Raw genomic sequence first — 25,165 nt, 5'->3', positions numbered from 1 at the left:
ATCGTGGCATTTGCATACTCAAGGCTCTTCAGGTAGACATCACAGGCTGCTCAGCAAAACACTGGTTTTCAATTCAATTCCCTCACGGGTCTGCAGGAAGGGGCCGTATTGTCCAGGTGGGCCTCTGTACTTATACGCCACTGCTTAATCTCAAAACAACTCTGTAGCTTTAAATTATCCTTGGCACTATCTGCCTATGTATCTAGATTTTTTTATTATTATTTTTTTTGAGGACTAGAAAAGCCTGGGAAGAAAACCAAGACAAAGATTTGCTATATTTAAGAATACCCACTAATTCAGATCTATAATAGAAACATAATCCATGGCATTATGCAGTCCATTCTCCCATCTTTATAGCAAGGATTTGCAATGGAAAAATGCTCCACTGCATTAATCTACCTCTGGCATGAGAAGTGGAAAGGTTCCACTCATGGTCTGAATTACAGAAGGAGTTAGTAAAGATACACCAGGCATAATATCTGTGGCATAGTATAGGGCAGGGTGTCAAGAAAAGATTTCTTTCCTAAGAAATTTTGTGAAAACATGAGGCTGCATAGACAAATTCTCACAACCCTCTTTGGCGAAATTATTTTTCATAACTACTATGGCTCTATATCTTCTGCACTAGAAATAAACCCATCATATTTGTGGGATTTTCGAGTGGGTGTCTGCACAAGTTATATTATCCAATACAGTTTGTTGTTATTTTTGCCATTTTAAAATATCATCATTGTAAAATGTGATCACTGCGTTGTTATAACATTTCCTGCTTAGAAGTCTTGGCCAGCCACCCAGGTTTACAAATGCACACAAGTCTAGCAGCAAAGCTGTTCTTCTGCACACTAAAATAGATGTTTGACTATTTTGACATGACATTGTCCATGTTAACATTACAGATTTTAAAACATCAGAAGATTAGCACGGATAATAATTAGCACATTAGAATTTATTATTATTATTTTTTTTAACGCAGAGTCCTCAAAGGCTTCTCCAGTTAGATTTATGGGAAAAAAACACAACTGTGAAGACTTGCAAAAAGCACTCCTATTTGAATCTTGCAATACTGTCTTTGACAGATGAATAGAAATGCAGCAGTGCTGTCAGGAAAAATAACACATCTAAAGTACAGTATTGATTACAGAGGAGTTGCTTGAGATTCACCTCAGTTTAAGTGAAAAAGGAATTTTTTATTTTTTTCTCCACTCATGCAAAATAAAGTTCACCATCCACACCTGCCAGTAAAACTTACCCTGCAAACCATTTCAAAAAAGATATGAAACTAAGTATTTGAGCTGTACTATGTGTAAGGCTTTGTTTGACAAAGTCTAAACTTTCTAGATGTTTTTACACTTTATTTTGTTTAAGTTTTTGAAGCACCATTTCCAATAAAAAGTTTTCTTACCTTGATGCAGCATAAACAATCTGTAGCATCTCCACAAGAAACTGCGAAAAAAACTAGCCCAGTTTATTTTTAATAAAAGGAGGACTATGCTATATAATAACTCTTCCTGCCACATCCATTGAATCTGCTGAAATAAAGATTGATGCCTGGATATTTGTAGACACTTCTTCCAGAGAAGGTAATATTTCTTTTTTTTCTTTTTTTCTTTTAAATATACCTCCTCCTGGTATTTTGCAATAATTTGAAAAAAAGTAACAAGCATCATCTTCCTATTATCTAGAAAGAAAAGATGCAGATGCTTAAGTCGAGCAGCAGAACACTCAATGAGGTTTGCGACAGCTTAAGTGCCACAAGTTAAACAACACGCAGAAATAAAAGACTGAGAAACAGAAAGATGGACGAGGGAAGACTGGCCTTCTCCTTTTGGTGATCATTCTACACAGATACCCAAAACCTACTTTCAAGTTGTGCATCAATATATACACGAGCATTGTCAGGATTGTGAAGGGTTAAAACGCAAGAGAGAAGCAGACCAAACAGCCCAACACAGAGCACCGGTACTGGCTCACATGTAGGGCTTTCCTTTCATTTTCAGGTGAACTAAAGGTCTAAAAACCTGCCTGGATTTTGCCCAACAGTTTGGACTGTGCTGCGGTCCTTTTATCGGGCAAGCAGTAAATTACATCCCTTTTGGCTTTCTAACTTAAAATGCTCAAGAACGACAAAATACAGACAGAAGTCCTTGAAGCACTCAGGTTACTAGCTGTAATCATACTCAGAGGTTTATTCTGAAACAGCCTTGTGTCCAACAGCTAAAAATCTAACACGGCAGCACCATAACACGCTGAAGTTGCAACCGTACTTTTGGCACTTACATACCAGCCTGACAGCGCACTGTCCTGGCTGGATTTATTCTGAAGGCCTCTTTGGCACAAGCCAAGTGCTCGCTTCACTAGCTAAAAGTTTAAATGCTGCTCGCTCACGGCTGCTGCAGGCTCCCCGGTGTCACGAACAAGGTGATCTGGAGTGAAAGAGCTTTCTCAATGCTTCAGCTGCTCCAACTGGCTGGGGAGGGGAAGATGACTTTCTGGAAGAAGGCACAGGAAAAGGAGCTTTAAAAGTAATAACAGGGATCCCATCAGGAAGAGGCACGGCTGGAAGACTTTTAATCCCGCGGCCTTTAAAGAACACCACACAAGATATCCAACTCAGAATGGTCTAATGGAAAGAAAAGAAAAGCTGCGCCCCAGAAGGGCGACACTCTCGGGTCAGCCAAAGCAGTACCTTGAAGCTTTTGGGAACAAAGTACAGAAGCCAAGAGCACGTGCAGCAGTCCAAGCCTTTCACCTAGCCTCTACTGAGGGACTTAATACATTCAGACTCGCATCAAATGCGGACTGTATCTCAAACCTAATCTGTTTATATTAATGCCTACAAAAGATCCATCTAATGAACCATTTTCCAGTCACTGTAAACAGTAATTAAATACATTAAACTATAAAAAAGGAAAGTGCCACGCAAAGCATACTTTGATCATTGATAAATGCCGTCAGCTTGGATGATTATGGTATTTACAATAGTAAGTGCTCTGTTTCAGCTGGCAGGAAAGCGATGCATCTGGACTTGTCCACAGTCAACGTTTTAACATCTTCCCCTGTGGGGGCAGGACCGTGACCTTACAGAGGACAAACACTGCAACAGAACTTGCTGTTAAGAAAACCAACCAAAAATAAATATAATTTTTTAAGAAGTGGAGAGATTTCTTATAATTTTCTTTTTTAATGTTGTGGTGTGTGGACCATAGGATGACTCCATATGGACAGCGGTCTTGGCCTTATGAAATAATCATCAACACAGCTCTACTTGCACAAGAATAATGGCTGCAAATACAATCTTCAGTAGAAAAAGAGCCCATTGGTTCCTTCCAGGTACATAATGTCTTTTCTGAAGAAATGCCATTAAGTGTATAGAGCCGATTCTACCACTAGCTTAAGTTTCAGAGAGGTATCTAGTACACCTTTTTTCCCCTGCTTTACATTTAGAGATCATCACAAAATCATTAGCTATTTTTTTCCCCAAGTGTGTACTTTGTCTCAATCAGGTTTTTCTCCAATTCCACTTCAATTATAAAATCTCTACTGTCACACAACAATTTTAAGGAAGAACTGAACGGGGAATAATCACACCTCTTCCACATTACTGTCAATAACCCTCTGTACACTTAACTCGCTTAACTTCAGGTGTTTGTGGTAAAACAGACATCTATTCAAAACAGCTAAGTGGAGTAGTTGCATACCTATCTCCGTCAGTTGGTTTTTAGTATGCCCCTGAGCTCCACTAAGTTTCTTAGCCTTGGCTGATGCTTATTGGAAAAATAGGAGGAGTGGCACTCTCCCAAATGCCTCCCACTTGTGGCATCAAAGTGAGATATCACTCACAGTAAATTTTACAGTATGAGGAATGAAACAGTTAGCAAAGTTGACATTTAAACCATCATCACTGGCTATGATTAAATACCTCGGAGATGAACGGAGTGGTTCACACCTCTCCAAGTTATTGTTCTAGGCTCTTATCAGACTCCCATACACCGCTGCGTTAGCTGCATTTTGACACACTTGAGATTTTCTTTGAATCTGTAATGGCTGGAAACCGGCTTAGAAAGATTCTGGAGAGTTTCTGATAATGTTAATCTGGCACAGAGACTGAAACACTGGCTAACTTGTTGAACTTGTAGATTCACCCTTGAAAGGTGTTGGCAGATTACTAATACAGGAATGGCCGAAGTGGTTCCTTGTTCCTCCTCCTCTGACTGTCAGTAAGATAGGGGGAAACGAAATGCTATAGAGAAATTGCAATACACTAGCAACTTTTCTGCAGTCTTGAGTTCAAATCCCCATCCACGCTGACAAATACCCAATTCCCGAGTCCACGTGAGAGGGGACCATTTGCACACATCTATTTCTGCCCAGGTATGTAGCCCCGGTGCCTGTGTCGGGCAGCCACGTGCCCTGGAGGAGCAGCAGCACGGCGTCGAGGCGGGCGGCTGCCCCCAGGTCATCCAGATCCTGCCCCAGCGACAGACAGCAGCCAGCTCAGCTCAGCTTCTACGTGAAAAAATTACCAACAGCTGCATCCTTCTGTCATTTGGCGGATGTCGGAATATCAGCACGTTAGCACAATTGTGAATTTAAGTTTCATTTCACAAGCACATCCATAAGCGCGTGGTAGTACGTCACACTATGAACGACCCAGCGCTCAGCACGACAGTTCTGTCAAATCCCAGGCTGGGAGCTGTCCCAGTTTACCTGAAGGCCCGTCACTGCTCTTCCTTCGGCTGAAATCCTCCAGGTGCCACCTCTCGGCTCTGCATTAGCAAACGAGCTGGCTGTGAAAGCCGTGGCGGTGGCTGAACGTCGGGTGGCAGGGAACCCGCGGCACGGGAAATTCCTGAAGGCATCTGCACTACTGCAACACGGCCAAAAGCTGTTCCTGCCTTGGCACCCTAACTGCTACGCCAACATCCCCGTCTTCCCAAAGCATGTTGTGCTGCAAATACTTAGCGGAGGAAGATAGCAGCGCGCTTTCTGTTATTGGTGACAGAAGTCACAAATGTGGCGCCGACCACCAAGCTGGTGGTGATTTACCACCGCACTTCAGGAGTAAAAAATCTCCAATCATCCCAGGGCGAGAACACTGCAGGAGAAAGTAGAAGAACGAGAAAACTAAATCTGAAACTTCGAAGCTGCTAAAGACACTCAGAAGTAGAGTAACAGTGGAAAAAAGAAACCACAAGTTTTTCTTTTGGACATGAGCAAATAGAGTTAAACACTGGCAATATTTCAGGCAGGAACAGTGGAGGAAAGAAGCATTACTTTTGATCAAGAAGGCAATATTTGTATACGCTGAAAGAAAGAAATACAATGGCTGATACAGTACTAAAAATATATATACACTTTTAGTTTTTTATAAAAATGTGAACCGTGAACCTGAAGTTCCTAGAAGAGGGAGAAATTTATAAAAACAAGCTTCACCTTAATTATACTTCTTCCACACTTCACAATCCTGAAGCAATACATAGCAACTCGCTTCAGAAACAACCCAATAACAAATATGGGGTCCTTCAGTCGGGCTGTGAACCCGAAGCCTGCACCTCCGTACGGCGCTGCGTGCGGAATGAAAGTACCGCAGCCAGCGACGCACCACGTATCGGCATCAAACCCCGGGAAGCTGGCTGCTCCAGCCAACCCACTCTGACACCGACGTAATCGGCTCTGGTTCCGATTCGGGTATCTTAGACCTAATTAATCTTAGATTAATTCACAATGCCAAATTAAATGGCCAGTGAACAAGTCGATCCACAACTTAAATACCTGGATTAAAGTAGAAACTGGTGCTTTCAAGTTACTGGCTTAGGACAACCAATTGTTAGCACTGCACTTAGATTGCAAAACTGTTAAAAACACTTTTAGTCAGCATTCAGCAAATTGAAATTTTCAAGATTATATTTAGGTGAAATTCCTTTTATATGAAAAAAATATTTCTATCTACCTATCTACCTACCTATCTACCTATCTACCTATCTACCTATCTACCTACCTATCTACCTTTCTATCTATCTATCTATCTATCTATCTATCTATCTATCTATCTATCTATCTATCCATCTTTTTTCCTTACATATATGTAAAGCTTGAATAAAAATTCCTCCCCCCCAAACAGAAATCATTACGCCATTACATGCCTTGACTTTTAAACTCTGCTAGTTTCACAAGGAGCAGAATAACCTCAGGTTATTACAATTAGTTTCATCTCATTAATAGATCAATTTCTTTCAAGCATACTGAAAACTGAATTTTACTTTGTTGCTTCTCCTTTTAGTCTACATTACAGCCTGTGTTCTTAAGTTTTAAGGAGAGCCATCACAGAATAGGTTGTAATCTCAGGTGATTAACTGCAGAGCATTTTACAAGCTGTAAAATAGAGCAAGATCTCCACAACCTGATTATGCCATTAACCAGGCACTCTTATCAGATTTTTCTATAACTAGGAGGTTTGTCTGACAGATTGCAAGTCTTAAGTATTTATATATTTCAAAGGTTTACTTATTTTTGTTGTTAAAAAACCCTAAAATCTATATTGATTGTTACATGCAATTCTACATGAAAAGTCTCAGCAACTGTGGTGCTGAATACCAATATTTATTACTAGACTTGCGCTCATTATGGTTCTCTCTGACAGGGGTCCATTAAAATCAATTTTTATGTTTCTTATGTTTTTTTTTTTTTCCTACCCAATCTCCTTACCATGGTGTTTATTAGCCAGTTAGGAGAAACACTGGGCACTGCTTTGTTTTTATTTTATTCTGTCAAAAATAATGAGGCCAGATTTAACAGCTATTCACTAGCGATGAGTAGAAGAGATTAAATGTTATACTTCAGCACAAACATTTACAGATGGCTTTAAAATTTTTAGAACTTTATCATCAGTTAAGACAAAAGAAAGTCCCACCTTCCACCCATTTTTCAGTTTTAAGTTCCTAAAGTAATTGTAAGAATAACCCGCGTACTGTTAACTACTGGATCACTCTCCAGTAATATTCCCTCTGCAGTATAACAATTTTTGCAGAAAAAAATCCTGCAATCTGATAAGCTAAGTGTTATCAAGATGCTACTAAAGCCTCAACGCTTCTGGGAGACTGGGAAATTAAGTCAGCTAAGCACAGAAAAAAATGGATGCATCAAGATCAAACAAAAAATCAAGGAAATAGGAAAAGAATCTAGAGTTCCTGACTTCTGCCTGAAGACAAGGTCACACGATCCTTCTTCAACCAACCAACCTGGCCATGCTACACGTTAGCAAGGGGCAAACCCTCCCACAATGGAAAACAGAAGCTCTCTGTATAAAAGAAAGAGATCTTGCCTTATAGCTAGACTTAAATTTAAGGATGGGAGAAACACACGGTTTGTAAGTAGCAGCAACTTTATTTTGTGCAGAAATGAGTAAAAAAAAAAAAAAAAAGTAGTTTGGGGCACACAAGTGTATTTTTGTGGAAAAAGGTTTGTGTCTGAAAGACCAATTTCTCTACCCTGTTCCCCCACCCCCACTTGCTCTAATAGTATCTTACTGTCCCTGAAAACTTTGTTCAGAAAAAGATGGCAAGTTACTAAGTAAAACATTCAAAAACTCAATATTAAAGAGAGGAGTCATAACAACAGACCTTTGCTCTTACCTTCCGGGAGAGCTACGTGAACATACCCAGTATAACAATACCTCCCCACCCACCTTCTTGGCCTTTACCAATTAATAGCCTTGAATTACTTTCTTCCAATAATACGTCATTTCACGTCAAGCCTGTATTTGTTAATACCTATAACTTCACGACTGTTTCTGTCTTCAGCTTTTGTTTTCATACAAAAGAAAACACAATTTCTTATATTCACCACCTTCAAGAGTATTTAGAGCTTTATCTTACTATTCCTCCAACCACTCACTGACATTTTCTCTTCTCAAAGGTGAAAAGTCATCACCTGCTTTAGTTGTGCTCCAGCAAGAAGCTGTTCTGTAGCAAAGGCAAGCTTCAGCCTTATCCTAAATACTGTTTTACTTTCATTCCTCATCAGCAGAAATCCAATACTGCAATCAGAGTATGAAGGAAACCGGAGTACTTATTTCCATATCGCTGGAGTTGGCAAAACTGTCAAATCCAGAGGCTTGAAGGTTTTAGAATTAGAGGTAAAAACATATTTCAACCAGAATACACATTATGCTTCATATTTGTGATTAATGTCATGCACACTTAAAAAATTACAAGGGTAGTAAAATAGAAAAAGAGAAAAGGGAAAACCCCACAAGTCAAAGGAAATTTTAAAAAGAGAAAAGCAGAGTGGGGAAGGACAATATGGAGGGAAGAAAATGAAACCTGTTTGGGTCATATCAGAAAAAAAACCACAAATCATTGTTGTAAGACTGTGGCAAAGGCTGCAACTTCATTACCAGAAAATGGCTGAGGAAACAAGCTTTAATAATTAGTGTTAGTAGCTTTAATTTTGGCTGAGGATTTGGCAAAGAAATTTGGCATCTAGCAATTTTGGCAAAGGAAAATCCATACCAGAAAAGAACATAACAAAGAAAATAATTCTGTATTTCTTCTAAAAACGTCAGCTTTTCCTCACAAATAAAGAAAAAAAAAAAGAAACAACACAGAACAAAAGGATCCAAACAGGACAGTACTTCAGTAGACTGAAAAGCACTTCAATTCAACCATAACAAGTACCAGTACCTCCTCAATCAGTCCTACATTTGAGACACTACCTCCCCTATCGTATACACCCACTGAACTCCAGAAGACATTATAAATTATAAAAACAAACCAAAGATCTCATTAGTAGTTTGCAGTAATGACTTATTCAAACCTAGTTCTGCCTGCTGGAGTATATCTATCTAGATACGGTTTTACAAAACACACTGGCAAGTGTCACTTGTCAGTGGCAGATTCACAGGTCTGTCCAAAACGAGGGGGCAGGACATACATTCAAAACCTCCTTTAAGCATGCTTGTCTTTTAGGACATTTTTTAGCTAGTATTAAAGATGCAGAGAAAAGTGCATTCTGCAACTGCCATTCCTTAAAGGTGCTCAAGGCTGCTTTGCCTCTCACAGGAGAAAGCGCTGTGTTTTCGATATGGCTGGTAAAAACAAGCACACACAGTCTGCCTGAGATCCTCTGGGCAATCTGTTTCCTCTCCTACACACTCAAACATAGGATCAATAGGACATGAACTTACCCATTTGGCAGCACACTCATTTTTGGAAGTTTTATTTCATGTAAGCCTGTTTCACACCCAGATATCTCCAGTTTTCCCACGGGGCTACGCAGAACTGCATGCTTCTCCTTGCACTGAGATTCTCCCTCTTTGGAAGTTACCTGTTCATAAAAACAAACAACTCTAATTGTGTGCATTGTCACCGAGGGACAGTCATCTCAATGTATTTTGTGTAGTTCTCAAAAATAATTTGAAAAAAAAAAAACAAAACAGTATTTCAAGTTTCTTCAACTGTGTCTTTTACTTCCAAAACTCTAGCTTGGAACGAGCTGTCCTGAAAAGTCAGCGTCTAAATCAAAGTCCTAAAAAAAAAAAAAAAAGAAAAAAGAAATGTTAACAGAACAGTGACCTTCATAAAAATCACACGTAATAGAAGTTTCATGGTTGGTTTATCAGCTAACATCCGATGTGAAGTGTTTTGACACTGATTTCAAAAGGGTTATTATGACAACAAGGCATATTCACCAGCTTACAGCAGCAATGTTATGCAAATAACTGCGGGAACACAAATAGAATATGTCTGCTGGAAAAAATGTATGAAAAAATCAATCATTCCTTAGCAACGTTTTTTATTCCCATTGTTACCAGTCTGGTTTTACAGTTACTGATAGGATGTAGTTGGAAACCGATGCCAAACATTTCTCGATATTGTTCAAAGCCCACAATAACTTCCACATCAAATTCCTCTTGCCTTAACAAACAGTCTGAATCAGTAGATATTGGAGTTTTATTTGCAGTTTGGTTTGTAAAATTGTTAGGAAAAGTAACAGGACTGAAAACTTTCATTGTGGAGTCACTCAGACACCAAACTTTAGGTTTGGGTCACATCACAATAGGAATGGTGCCAGCAGGACGACGACCTTTGCTCCAAAAAGCCAACACAAGAAAACTTGATGAGCAAACATCCTGGTAACATCCTGGTCTGGAAGACCAAAATGGCTCCTTGTTTTTTAAAACCACTATGACCATATAACTAACCTGCAATTTGCCTGATACCTGAATAATTCACTGGTTTTTGTAATACTCAGAACCAGCACAGTCTCCAAAGACAACTACATGTTGACTAGCCAACATGTTGACTAGTTGGTCAACTATGTTGACCAGTATTTGAACCATTTTACAGTCTGACCCAAACCTCTCTCAAGTCTGCCTGACCTATGACAGAGCTGCCTTTAAAAAAAAAAAAAAGACTGCCGGTTTTTAGAACTGAGCCTCCCAGTTTTGAGCCAGCTAGCTCTTCACATTTTCAAGTTCTGCTCCTCTGTTCCTTTTCCTATTTTATTTTCTTGAAGAACTTTAAAAGAGTATTTCATTTTTTTTCATTTTTTTTTCCTGAAGGATGAATTAGCATTAACACCAACGATGCTTACATTTTTTTTTTTACAATACGGGGTCCATAAACACTAGCTCTCTGAACCTGAGGAGGGGCAGAAAGGCAGCCGATGGTTTTGCTGCACTGCGGGAGATGGGGCGTCAGGGACCGTACCCCAGGAGGGGCAGTTCGGGGCTGCTGAACTCCTGCTGGAGCCTCTGCAGATGAGGGAGAGGGTACCAGGGAGCGGCTCCCCCACACCTCTCACTCTTGATCCCAGGGGGAACGTGTCCTGCAGTGGGGAGGACGATGCTGAAAGCCTGATGGATGTCTCAGGTAAGTGCAGAAGTGCCTAAGAAAGCAGGACGCTGAGTTACGAGCACGACCACAGACTGGAGGAGCATCGAGAGCCAGGCAGATCTGACTTGCAGCTGATCACTGTCTGCAGTTGTACAACACTACATAATTTTTCTCCAAATGACAGAAATTCTTTTGAAATCCTGTTTTTGAGTGCTATGAAATGAAGTCAAACCTGTGAGTAAAATACACATCACTGAAGAGGGAAGGAAAAAACTCAAGTAGACAGTTTTGCCCACCGGAGCAAAAGTAAATAAAAGTAATCCTACCCTTGAACTTATGAAGCAAATTTGGGAAGAACTTATGCAATTAATCAGCTACAGACACGCTGAAAAAAGCTCAAATTTACTCTTAGCTTAGAAAATTTCTGCACATTACACCATATCTGAATAATTATGGGTTCTCAGTGGTTCGTTTGACTGCAATCCAAATCAGCTTTTTGCTAAATAAGCAAATGTTTGCTAATGGTACAAAGCATCTCACCTTTTCAACCAACTTCTTCCTCACTCCTTCTCCTTGCTCAAGGAGAGGAAATGGGTGAATTTTTTCAGAGCAGCATGTCACTGCAGAAATGTTAGTAAAAAAAAAAAAAAAGCAACATACAAGTTCACGTATTTGGAAAAAACAGCATACATTCTTCATTTTTATTTGTGTGACAGCCCTAAACTAGATGCACTGAACCTCATACTATGTATTCTGTGAATATAACAACTTAGTTATATGAAGACAGCTTTTTCATTATAACAAAACACGGGATGCAGCATGTAACAGAAAACTATAAATAACCCTGTAAGTTAACACCAAGCCGAAGCAAGCTTTGTAGATGAAAACCTTGAGCAATCACTAGTATGTTCAGTCTTGATTATCAGATGCGCTGGACAGCAATATTAAAAGTTTTATTTTTATAAAAAAACAACATTGCATGACATATCCACATACATATGCAGTTGGGTGGGGAGCTTCAGACATGAAGGTCACTGTCCATATGTACAGTACACTATCCTTTGTCTAGACATTAATGCACCTTTTCACTATTTACTTGTAGCTACTTAGATACGCCAGCGAAGATCGAGGTAATGATACACTACTGCAGGCAGTGCTATTTTAAAATAAAGTGAAATTTTAATCAAGACTTAAATTTGTTACAATTATTCAGATACAAATAAAATAAAATAAAATAAAACCAAAACCAACAGACTTTAAACTTGACCAGCTGAAGTTACTGAATACTTCAGCATCATTTACTGCAGGGAGCTGGATGCTGAAACTTGCTTTACCCGTATCGATCCGCTGAAGGCACAGTTTGCCTAACCCTATTTTCCCTCTTGTGCCCTCGTTAAAGCTGTGAAAACTAGAAATGAATGGCTGCTTAAATCAGAAATGTAATAAACCCAAATAAACTGTGTTCTGTCTTTCTCCTCAAGTTTATGTAAACAAATAATTTGAGCAACTTGGATGAGGTAACGTGTGAATTCTACCTTCTCTCTCCCTTTCCACTACAACAGCTACAAATCTGTGTCCAACTATCTCAGAATTTTAAAGTTGATTGGGTAAAGAACAAAACAACAAGAGTAAAATAGGACTTTTACAGAAAGTACCCTGTGAGCCTCTGGGTCTTGCTGCACGAAACCCAGAAGTACAGCGTATGTGAGTTTGCCCCTCAGACAGCTAAATGCTCTATATAGAATTGGAAGACCACTGCTAGCCAACAGAATTAAGTGCTTTTTGTCTTTAATAACAGATGAGTATCAAAAGGTTGTCATAGTAGGAGATTTATCAGGGAGAATATCAGCATAATTTATGAGTTAATGTCCTATATAGAGGAGCCTCATTTTCCAGGCGTGCTCCCGTGACTTGGAAGTGGCACGTGCCTTGGTGATGCTGCACTGCTCCAAAGGGCCACGGCCCCCCACGTTACACGTCGGCTCGACAAACACCACTAGGAAACAGAGATGTGCCACTGAAATTGCTTTTCTAAGGTTCAGATGCAAGGGATTCCAAACAGCAGCGAGTTTTATCTCCTAAACTAGGTGCCGTGAACCCAAAAGCGAGCATTAGCTTGATGACTTGCCCATAAAAATCTTAACCTCTCACACTTTCCGCAGTAATTCAGTTTAACAGTCTGGCTGCAGCCAAGGTTTTCAGTACTAAAACACACCTTCAATTTGATTAAATACAGATTTTATTTAAATTTGCATTAATGGTCTTTCACATTACAGTAAATAATTCAAAATTATTTTCTACATTCGACTGTTCCTAAAAACCAGAAATTCCATCGTGGTCTACAGTCTGAGAACCAGAATCCAGCTCCCATCTATAACGGGGAATGGATAAATGGAAAAAACGCACAGAGCAATCTTGAGGATCAAGAAGGTTCACAAAGACTGTCGCAAAGCGTTTCCACGCTTCCTGTTCTCTCAAGAGGTTTGTGTTTTCCGGAAGACAAGTCAAGAGAGCAAAGCTCATGGCACTTCCTGCACTTCAGTACCGTGCCCCAAGTTACCATTACCGAAGGAGAAGAAGAATGCAAAGTATATTCATGAATGTACTTTCCAACTTTTCCCGTATTCTCCTCTTAAAGACCCCCCAGTGTGTGCATGCAGTGCTAAAACCCTGGGGACCACGAATTTTCACTGGAAAAATTCAATTGTGTTCTCACAGCTCTCCCTCGGGCGGAAGGCACCAGCTCTGCCCAGGGCTGTGCTCACACCCACCGCAAGCATTCAGCCTTCAGGACACCAGACTCGTCTTAAAACATGGTCTGGCTGAAGACTTCTCTTATGGAAACCAAAGACGATGCTTTTTCACACCTGTTCCTCTCAATGTTATTAGGCAGGCAAATCCTTCCCACTAGGAAGGAGACAGAGCAGTGTCTCTGACCTGTACCCATCTGGTTTCACTATTTACTGCACTCTGCTTTAGCAAGAATTTATCAGATTTAAAAGACTTTTTCCATCAGGCTATGGCACATGGCTGAACTTGAAATGGAAACCCTCATGATTATTTTTTTCATTCTAGTATTTCTAAGAATCAAAATAAAACTGTTCCTCACAACTCTAAAGTAAAGTGTCCTCATACATATTGCAATTTTATCTTATTGTTTAAACCAAGAGAACCAGGGCATTAATCAGTGAGATACCACAGTCATCTCCAAGAAATAAATGGGTCTCTTGATCTTTTCAGATAAGCCGAAGTGTTAACCGTTTAGCCAAACTACCTGATAACATAAATAGAACCAACAGGGTAAAGTTGCATTACAAATATTTCCCCAGTTTCACTCGTCATTTCCCAAACACAGAAATCATCATGCTTCTACCATTTCTAGAACAGCCACCATGGCACCTTTGAAAATTCCCTACCCAGTTCATCCGCAGCAGAGTTACAGCTATTTGCAAAGAGCCCGCTGAGATGTCATGCCAGGTTCCTATGCTGGGCTAGCATGTAACTACATCCTTCTAAAATTAAAGGTAACTGTCAACTGCTATTGTCCAAAAGGATCCCGAATAACGCTGCACCTGCTGGTAGCACAAATCATCAGTATTCTTAGCTGTACAAGCTGAATTTCTGGACACATTATCCAAAAAGACCAAAACAATTTGACGGTACTTTTGCTTGGAACTCGATGCTAGTCCATCCCTCTCATGGTGTAATAAAGTACCAGCCTGTTCATTTACTTCCCATTCTCCACAAATATATCCAAAGGAAAAATCACTTCAATAGCCTAACTTACTTGCATTTGAAGCTAGCGTGTAAGTTATAAATCTTAAGCACTTGCGCTGTTTCTCTGATGCCACATAATATCAGTGACTTGCCAAAACTATACCAAGAATTTGTTGAGTTTGAGAGGATGATCAATAAATGCCAGGAAAGTTGCTTCTTCATCCTAATTACAGGAAAGAAATACCAGTCCTGAAGTATTAAATGTGTCTTTCTTTTGAGTATTGTAGTGCTCTCAAACCTGCTTTTTATTGATTTGAGTTCTGAATTAAAATTCAGTGAAAGCTTGAAATATTGGATTTGAACTTCAGGGGTATACTTCACATGTACCTGTAACCGTCTGGTAATTTGCTACTTCATTTCAGTCGTGTTGCTACAGTCGTTCTTCCTGATCCACTAAGTTTACATCCTTCTCATAACAAAACCCTTATTAAATCCCATCAGTGGCATTTGTCAAGGCAAAACCAACCAGGGACTTCCACAAGAAATAGGAACTTGGGAAGTGTCCATCTCCACCATCGCCACCAGCCTGGCAGTAAGGTCACCAGGACAGATGAGAGCTGACCGTTTACAAACATCTCGCCCATCCCGAAGTGTAGAGGTGAGCGCATCACTCAGGTACTAAGGCAGCAGCAGCGGCGAGCCTTTCAGCTGGGAGGTTTCCTAAAGGCTGCCTGTGCAGTCGTACCCTTAGCTGAGATTTTGGAAACCGCTATTGCCGGTCCGCGCTGAGACAACTAAGTGAGCAGAAAAAAATCCAGTCGTTAAAATCTGCTGCGGAACATTTTGAAAACAATGCCATGAAGTTATAATTTGGAAACGCAAGCCCTAACGTTGCTTTCAAAAGCATTTTAATTGCACCCAGCCTCTGCCCCCACCGCCGGGGCGACCGAGCCCAACAGCGAGGCTGACCGCGGCACCCCGTTTGGCACGGGTGCTGCCGAGCCTACGCATGGCAGTGGTCCACTCACACAAGGTCTCCATTGAATTATAGTTCTCTAAACATCTCCTTAATAGTTTAAAACTTCCTGTATTTGTTTTACTGGTTTCTGCCTGTTTATTTAAAAGGAAATAATCCATTGTATGTCAAGAATATGGGAAAAGTTATATTAATAGTAAAGGCAATGCGCTTTTGCACATATAGTTCAGTGTGGAAAGTAATTTTCCAAGCTTATGCAGCTAGTCTTAAAAGAGAAAGCCACTCGTTAAATGTAGTGTTTTAAAGCAGACAAACATTTAAGGACTGGGAAGAAAACAGAGGATGCATGCAATGAATATGTCATCAAAATACAAGGTTAAAATGCCCACTCTTCTATCTGTCTGTAGTGATCATCTGTATTTTCACCATCCAAATGAACAGAAGAATTTATGTCACTCTTATGTAATTTATGTAACTTTTGCTTATTATGCAACGTTTGATTTCTTCCAAAGAAAATCCAAACTTCTCTAAAAAGGTGTTTCTTTCTCATGAACAAGTCCAACAATTTCCAACTGAACATAACGTAGCAAACGCTACAGCTGTATGGATGCCTGATCCAAAGAGGTCCCTGCAAGTCTGACACCTTAAATTAGACTGCTGAGGCTGTGAGTAAGATGTCCTGGAGCCCAGGGCAGGATTTCTCCTTGCCTAATGTAAAACAAGAGAAGGTTGCCTCGTCCCCTGCAGCCACAACATGTGTTTTTTTGTTTTGCTTTGTTTTGGTTTTTTTACACCATTTTAGTGTTCCAACTTCCACAGCGTTGAGCTCCACGACATCTCAGCATGCATCTGTATGCGCTACCACAATGTAAGCAGGGAAAAGGACAAAGCTTCTCCTACCACCTGCCATGGCTAACCATGACAGGGACAAGTTAGCCATAGTTTCATGCCATTTTTTTTATATAAATGGTGATTCATGCTTTAATATGAGATACACAAATTCATTTATTCAAGATATGTTTTGCAGACAGGTAAAATAAAATAAAAAAAAAGATAAACCAGGTCAGCAAAGGCACATTATTATAGGGACTTCAGTTTCAGTGACAACAAAAAAGTTGAATAGTAGGTTGTACAAATTAATTGTCTCCTATTCACATGCTAAAATGCAGCTCTGCAAGAAACACCTTTAAAGCGAACAGACTCTACTTAATGCTTATTCTCAAATTAAACCATGTAAATGCTCAAAACAATTTCTATATTAAGAAAACAAAAAACAAACAAAAAAAACATTCCAAAACATGGGAGGTTTTCTCTTCACATATTAAATCATTCAGCAGTGATACTTAATATTCTTGTTTTTAAGATGCAATATAGCAGTTTAAAAAAATGAATTACCTTTGATATAAAATTCAAGTCCTTTACAAATTGGATCAGGTTAATGTGAAATAGTTTCCATCGCCACCCATATGGACATAGACCACTTCCTGCCCCTACACGTCCCACAATAAATGTATACACTATGTGCAATTCTTCCTGTAGAGTTCAACGCAAACTTTCAGCTTGCTAGAAAAAATATTGTGCCCATAGATTTGAGTCCTTGCTGCAACAGTAATAAACACCTCCACAGATGAACAGGACTGCGATCCAGATAAGGCCTTTAAACAAAAGCTGCACTGAAATATACTGCTTTAGATGATGGGCACATTTTCTCGTGCCATGTGAAGTGCTGCCAAATTGGCCATTTTCTGGGGTAAAGCAGATCCCAACCTTCCAGCCGCCTTTTGTTAGAAACCTGTTGTGTGCCTTTCTGGATAGCTGTAGCAGCTAACAGCATTGCTTCTGTCATCCCCAACACTTAAAAATTAAGCGATTCCTCAAAAAGAGGATTCATTGACCCCACCACGTCCCCTACCGACATCTTGCCATCGTGGCCTTACCCGACCAGCGCAGCAGCAGCTCGGGGCTTCCCAAGGCCCCCGCCGTGCTCTTTGCTGTCAACCACTGATCTCTGTACAATTTTATCCTATTTTCAACTTCTGGCTGGCACACTGTACCTACGCCATTAAAATACGAAAGTACACACTAAAACAGAGTTAAAACATACAGCTCTCTCTCGTATTATGAATTACGGTAGCCTGGATCTTCTCCAGTACCTTGCAACACATGCAGAGGTTCTCTCAGCAAACCCAACCCGGTTAAGCCCAGCCTGTAACTTCAGAGGTGTGAAAACCAAACCCGTTCTCATTTCCTGGCCGAGGGACATTTGAAAAGGAAATGCTTGTCAGCCTAACCAAATCCAGGGTTAGCTTAGGGTGACGTAACGAGTTCTTTACCTTCCAAAGTACCCATCCCATAAAAAACATAAAGGTACAGAGTTAAACTGCAGTTTGACCCTATACAAGCCTATATTTGGTAGTGGCACAGTAGCCACTAAAAAATCACCCCTGACGAAGTGAATCACTCTTGACTTATTAGAAAGTGTACTGCACACAAGCCCCTGACAAAACAGAGGGAAACGCGTTCGTGCGCACAGACAGCAACGTTTGCTTCCCACAGCATTTTAAAAGTATTCGACAAGAGCAAACACGTAATTCTTTATTAAACAATCAAAGGCAACAAGAGCAAATTTCTGTTGTCCCATCGTATTATATTACTAATCCTCTTTGGATGGCAATCAAAAGACCCCGAAATGCCAAGCTATAAAAGTGCATTTCCAAGCAGCAGTAGCCTCTGGCTCTTTGGCTAAGTCTTCAGTCGGCTGTTTTGGCAGACAGGAGTTACACTGGTCTGTCAAATGGCAAGTTCCCAGTGTACTCACCAGGGCTACCTCAGACATCTTTATATTACTTAAAGGATGATATTTTAATTGTAATAGAATTAATTCCTCTCCTTTAGAAGAGGCAGGTGGGTTATTGCTATTGTATTCCAGGCAACGTTCAGTTAGCACATTTTTCTACTTCATCTATTGTTCGCATGCCAAGCTTTGAGACATTAGTATCAGGAGATACTTAAACACAAGACCTTAATGGACTGTTTAAACAGGAATTCAGCTGTACTATTTCCTACAAGTATGTACTGAAGCCTTTTCCTGACTCTCTCCCCCCTGAAAGTAAACAAGCACTTTCTGTATCCTCCCCTAGCTCTTACTTAAGTAAGAAACTTAAATGCTATGAATGTGCAGCAGCCACTGCTGCGACAATGTAGTTTAAAAGATACGTACTGCAGAATATTTATGTCATTTTATATCCATAGCATGAAGCTAAAATGAGTATTTTGAAAATAAGTCAAATTTCTACATGCAGCATTCAAGTAAAGTAGGAAAGCATGATGTTAGTAAACTATAAACATTAGCGGTTACGGGGGGTTGACATCCAGGTTTCAAGCTTGAGTCATGGCATCTCCAAGCATCTCAGTGCCTAGTAAGAAAAAGGAAACGGAACAGCCTGCCTTAAGCTTGGAGGCTCCCAGTTACTTTAGGATATGTTTTTGAAATGGTGGGTGGTGAGATAATACAATGAACTGGAGCAGAAGTGGACAAGAAATGGAGTGGCATGAAAATGGGGAAAAAAATGAAAGACAGCTAAGGGCAAGATATTTATGTAATAAGCAAATTATACCACAAATAGCAAAGACAGAAGCCATAACTGTATCCATTCCTTGCGGTTTGAAAGTACCTGTAAATCCCACCAGCAATCCCCTTGTAAGCCACACTACTCGCTGTATCTGCCACGGGATGTGGAAGCATGTTGTTATTCTTACCACACTGATGACCTACAGATGGATTAAGCCCCTCTTATTTTTAGATTGGGAATCATATGCCAGAAGATTCAATTAGAAGCACTGGGCAATGCACTACAAGCAAAGTTACACTTTGTTCAGTTATTCACTGTTTTAACGTGCAATCACATGGCATAAAACACTAAAAATAAAGGAATCTGTTGCCAAACAGGCGAAGAAACAAATATCATAATAAAGCATCAAAGATGAAGAATATGATGAAGAATATCTAAAATTGGAAGGTCCCCACAACTGATACCTAGTTGTTACTGGTTTGAGTTTTTAAGAAGTCTCACACAGAGGAAAACTAGACATCATGCAGTTCTCTGGATTTTGCAGAAGTGTTCATCGATTAAAAAATAAGAAACTCAATATATTAGTCAACATTTTACAATCTATTCTGTAATTACCAAAGTACTGAGTGTATAAGCGTCTCTATGTGCACTTTTTAATAAGAGGTGGTCATACTTTGACACATTCAAGAAATAGAAAATTTAGCTAACAAAATTAGCACCTGATATATATGCGTGCATACATACAGAAAGACTAAGTGCACTCCTGTTACATGGTTCAGCTGTGTATGTAAATATATGGCAGCTACGCTAATACAAGGAAAAGAGATGAAAGTTTAATCAAATGAGACCTGTATCAGGTTCATCGGAATTGAAAATGGACTAAAAAATGAAAAAATCTAGCACAAGAATGACTTTAATATAAGGTAACATTTCAAATTTTTATCACTAAACCCACAAAATTCTTGATCTGCTCCTTCTTGCGTTCTCTGCAGAGCTGAAGTCAGGACCAGCTAAATAAAAGATAATGCAACTAGGCATAACACAATAAAAGATATTACCTTCACAATGCATTATTGCTGCCAATTATAAGAATCACTTCAACTTAATTTCAAAGGCACAATCACCCTCAACTGTAACAGTCTCTTTTTTAAATTTCAAACTGTATTACATTAAGGCAATAACTCACCTTCCAGCTATAATATCAGTCTCCCTTATTGCAAAAATACATTTCATAAATACTTCTCATCGACAAGTCAAGCTAATTCAGGTTAATTTTATTGTATTTTGGTGCTATCTCACATTCGTGTGCAATTACCTTTATCATTTTATTGCCATGCCAGAAAGTAATCAGAACAATTATTTGAAAAAAGGAGGTGTATAAATTCTAAATCACACTTGCTGGCATTTTTGATAAAATAGCAGCTTTATCTCAGAAAGTGGCAGGGACATCGGATAAATCATGCATCAGTCAAGTGTAGCTGACCCCCAAGTGCATTGCACAATATCAGGAGTGCTTCAAAAGAAACTTTCCTACATAATCCATCATTCTTTATAATACCAAAATAGCTATACCTGAAAAGCAGGAGCTAGAGAATAATAACAGAATAAATCCAGGCAATATGAACAAAACCATTAATAGTGCTCCTTTTTAGGCTAAAGGAGAGTCAGGAATCTGAATTGTGTTCAAGAAAAGAATTTCATTGGAATTTTTAAAGTGAGTAGAACAGCTTTAAGCATAAATGAAGCAGTGATCTGTGTATTAAGAATTCACTAAAAACACAAATATATGTACAGAAAAATATATACACACAAAAGACAGGTGTCAAAAAACTCATACAAAAATACAGCATTATAGTCTTGTCATACAAAGTCTGAATTTTCCTGTCATTACCAATTTCAGTTTGATTCAGGACAAGTGTTTCACTATATTGAGAACAGAGAACAAAGCATTACGGTTAGTAAAAGAATTTGTTTATCAAGTTTAAATGTAATAACTACAAAATATCCAGAGAACTGAACTAGATTTAGAATTACATCTCATGAAATACAAAAAAAAAAAAAAAAAAGCCACATTGTCATAAGAACACCATAAGATCCCCAAATTCCTAAACATACATTTCTGATGTATGCTTATGCACATAACTATGGTCACGTTTCAGCCTCTCCCTCAAGCCCAACACACATCCTTGGTCACCGCAACACAGCTACAGAATCAGGGAGCAAGTGAGAGACAAAACCAGCAGCTGTGCAGAATGTCCACATCTGGCTGCTTGCAGAAACCATTTCTCGGCACCCTGCTTAAAAACTGCTCAGCGCGTTGTGTCAGTGATTATTGATTTCTGCAAAACACACGAGCCGGGTGTGTATTGTGTCGCACCAACGTGTGGCTGTGCTCACTGTAAAACTGTAAACTAATCACACGCTATAAATATCACTATTCTAAAGAAACCTGAGCTACGTTACATATATTAATATGCATCCAGAATGGGAAGGGGGGAGCAGCAGCAGGGAGTCGAGGAGCAGTGGCTATGTGTGCGCTCCTCCTGCGGTCCCCATTGCAGATGGGGCTGTGAGAGTTCACATTTTACCTTAAACCTTCTGCCTTTCCACGTATCAAAAAGGGAAAGCTCCCCTCACAGCTAACACTGCACCTTTCAACTAGAAGTGAGAGCGGGAGAAATGAAAAGGTTAGATAATAAATTATTAGTTTCATGTCACTTGCCAGCTATATCACACCTAGCTTTGAATGAGAGGGAACAAGGGGCTCTTCCACATATGCCTGGTTGTTCACAAGATAATCAAATATTTCTCTGCAATTATTCAACATACCTGCTACCAAATGTTTACAACTAGAAGGTACATAAATACAAACGCAGAGAAAATAGTTAAAAAGAAAAAGTGAAACAAGAATTTATTTCCCCCCAAGAATTTAATTTCTCCCTCAACCATTCTATTAAAAAAAAAAAATAATCTTTTAGGGAAAAGAGAAAGAAAATCTTCTACAAATGAGTAAAAAGACAAAATATGCCAAAATACTGCTTTTCTAAGCCACATTATGTTACACGAAGCAGATTAAAAACACAAGAGATGCCACTATTAAGACATTTTTAATAGTGGTAGAAGTTGCCAGCAGGAATAGTTAGACATGCAAGTTTGATTGTACTAAAAATACTTTCCTAGAAGAGCATTACTAATGTTACAAAAGTAGCTATTCCACAGGAAAAAAAAAAAAAAAAGTATTAGTATTTTCAGAGTTCATTTCAATTATTTGAAGACTATGGCTTTTGAGTACAAATTTGTTGGTGCCTGTCCTTCAGTAAGGAAAATCATTCTGAATTTCTTGATAAACAGCCATACGCTCTTATTTTACTACAAACAGTTATTCCTCTACATTCACCTCACTGAAGCACTAAGCCCCCAAATTAAGCATGCATTTATTTTTCTTATTTTTCATAAATGAAATTTCTATTAGGAAACGGAAGCAAACAGCTAACTTAAAACTGAAACTGTAGCATTGTCCTATTAGTTTACGCTCTGTGGAAGATAGATACGTGATGAGGAAAGGTCCACTGATGCCTGTTACCAACCATGACAGAGCTACAGAGATTTACAATGCAGCATCAATCTTGTCAACTGAATCCTTAATACTGACTGCTGGACACTGGGGAAAAAACAAACTATGTTACGTGAACTCTTTTGTAATGCTGGACTCCTAATGTACACCTAAATGCAAGGCTATTTTACTAGAAACTTACTTTTGGAACACGCCTCGATGCCATGCTAGATGAAAGATCTCTGCCTGTAAGGAAAAAAAATATCTCGGTTAGACTGAAATTTAATTTGAATACCAAGGAAGAATAGCATGTCGATTTGATCATTTTTCTTATAACTAGCTTTGTATCAGTTTTTTAACTAGGCTCTATTTTTTCAGTGTAAATAATATCAAAAGGGAGTCTGCTTTTTTTTTTTTTTCCCCAAACAACCAGGAATTTTATGTTCTTTAGGTCAGCTTTGCTTGTTAAAGAGTCAAAATCGACAGATGACACATTGAAGACTTCTTTCAATAACAAGCACTACAAAACTTTGATCTTTCAAATAAGAACGCTCTCTAAGACTTACTATTAATTTAAGAAATACTTGCACAGGCAGTAATGCACTTCTGAGTTATTTAGTGAAATAAACAACCTTTTATATTTTAGGAAATGACACTTTTTAAGAAATGAAAGCAAACAACTTACATACTTATATTCTGGGTTTGAAAGTACAGTTTGCAAAACACTAAGAAGTACACAAGAAATGTTAACTTCAATTATTAGCACTGGAGTCTGAAATAGCAATATCATTTACATACCACTAACAAAAACAACAAAAAAAAAGAGCTTCTCTTTGAAATAAAGGAGAATTCTTATTTCCTTGGCATTTAGTTTTTCTCCTTTATTTTCTTTTCAGTGCTATTTAGTTAGGATCACTGCACCTCTGCAAAGATTTGCGATAAGCATTACGTTTTTGAAAAGCAAGGAGACTGACAAAGCTCAGAGTCCTGACTTACAGAGTTCAAAGGGAACTCCTCCACTTCAGCCAGGGAACTCAATACAGGACCAGGAGATTAACTGTACCTGCCCGTGACAAACAAAGACGTGACACCGATGACTGAGGCTTTCCGAGCACTTTGAAGCATTCCAAGCCTCAGCGTCCATGACAGGAATGAATTTACAGCCCCCTCCAGACTACTTACAAGAAAACTGTAATATCTAAGTTTAACACTACATCTTAATTATTTTAAGAGTTTAGAATTAAGATCCCAAATTTTATTTTAAATAAACTAAAAATCATAGCCTTGCAAGGTAGGGATTGTGAAGATCACTAATTCCATTTCTAACTGTGAATAACTCAGGCAGGCAAGCAATCTACTAATATTACTTATGGCATCTGTGATAGAGCTAACAATAAAATAGCAATTTATTTCTATTGTCAGTCCCAAATTCGAACTTTCAAAGGACAAAGCAACACTCAGCTTTTTCAGATTTTCCTGAAGGGTAAAGCTAAAACATTTGCCTCGAAAAGCAGATTTACCCAGAAACTGTTCTCTAACCTGGCCCAAAGTACCGAGAGCAGCAGAATGTGTGAGTCCAGCAAACGAAGCCAGCATCACACACAGACACCACGACTTTCTGGCGTTCCCGTGCCACAGCACAGGCTGGGAAGGGACAGGAGAGTCCCGCAGGCGCTGCAGCACCCTGGGGACAGCACTGCTGCTCCGCCGCATTGAATCGCCAGTCCTTTCCCTGACTAGCTGACCATGAGCATCAGGCTGAGAATTTAGCAAATCCCTTCTGATTCCTGCTGGTAACAACCCAGGGACTCGATTCAACCGAAAAAATGCAGTCCAATTCGGGGTTATTCATCTCGAGATAAATCTCCCAACACCACATTCTTCCTAAAAATTCAGCCAAATGTGATGTTTGGAGCCTATCAGCCCTAATGCTATCACCTGAAGTAAACAAATTGGCAGGGATGGCCAAGCGCAGAGACCAGCGTGGGGGCTACGCCACGTCGATCGGGGCATGGTGCATAAAACAGGCCTCGGTTAGAAGCGTGCTGCTCCTCCACCGAGCCTTGCCATTCAGGACAAGTAACCCCCCAGGACCACACGTCTTCCTGAACCTCACAGGAAGGCCAGGGAGCGGAGGAGCTGCCGAGATGGCACGGTCTGGCCCACCAGCACCCCGTGGTGCCGGCGGCCTGCCCCTGGGCCCAATACCAAGGCGTGGAGGCTGGCCACCCGACGGAGGCTCCCCGCTGCCTCAGCAGGACTGGGGAGACCCATGTCTTCCTCCAAAACACCAGCCTCTGCACCTCAGTAAGGTCTGGACGCATTTGTACCCTGCACTTTTGCTTCGCTTGCACCAAATGTTAAATAATTACCGTTTAACAGTTACTTAAGCATCACATACACCCCGTGCTAGCCTCCCGTGGAGCTGCGTGTTTCAGAGCAGCCCAGCAGTCAGAAGGCATTCATTCATTCATTCATTCATTCCTCCGATACAAGGGAAGGAAGGCTGGGG

At 39.7% G+C, this 25,165-nt stretch overlaps 1 protein-coding gene across 5 annotated transcripts in view; it reads right to left on the bottom strand.

The window, feature by feature from the left end:
- The window catches only part of MGMT (O-6-methylguanine-DNA methyltransferase), a 183,242-nt gene that overhangs the window by 149,759 nt on the left and 8,318 nt on the right, over positions 1–25,165 (bottom strand). For 4 of the 5 annotated variants that reach the window (XR_013952459.1, XR_013952460.1, XM_080596642.1 and 1 more), the window contains exons 2-3: positions 22,856–22,899; positions 9,185–9,324 (exon numbers count right to left, since the gene is read on the bottom strand). Coding sequence is in view for 3 of the 5 variants with exons in the window: in XM_080596642.1 (XP_080452768.1) it covers positions 9,185–9,324; positions 22,856–22,879 (164 nt within the window). In the remaining 2 variants the exon portion in view is untranslated. Of the gene's footprint in view, positions 1–9,184; positions 9,325–22,855; positions 22,900–23,649; positions 23,669–25,165 lie in introns of those variants that run through there. The other variant, XM_080596644.1, reaches the window with a different exon arrangement.

The sequence above is a fragment of the Anser brachyrhynchus genome, assembly GCF_964034855.1.
Source record: "Anser brachyrhynchus genome assembly, chromosome: 6".
NCBI classification, from domain to species: Eukaryota; Metazoa; Chordata; class Aves; order Anseriformes; family Anatidae; genus Anser; species Anser brachyrhynchus.
Note: the sequence above shows the minus strand (reverse complement) of the source record. Positions and strands in the feature narration are given on the sequence as shown.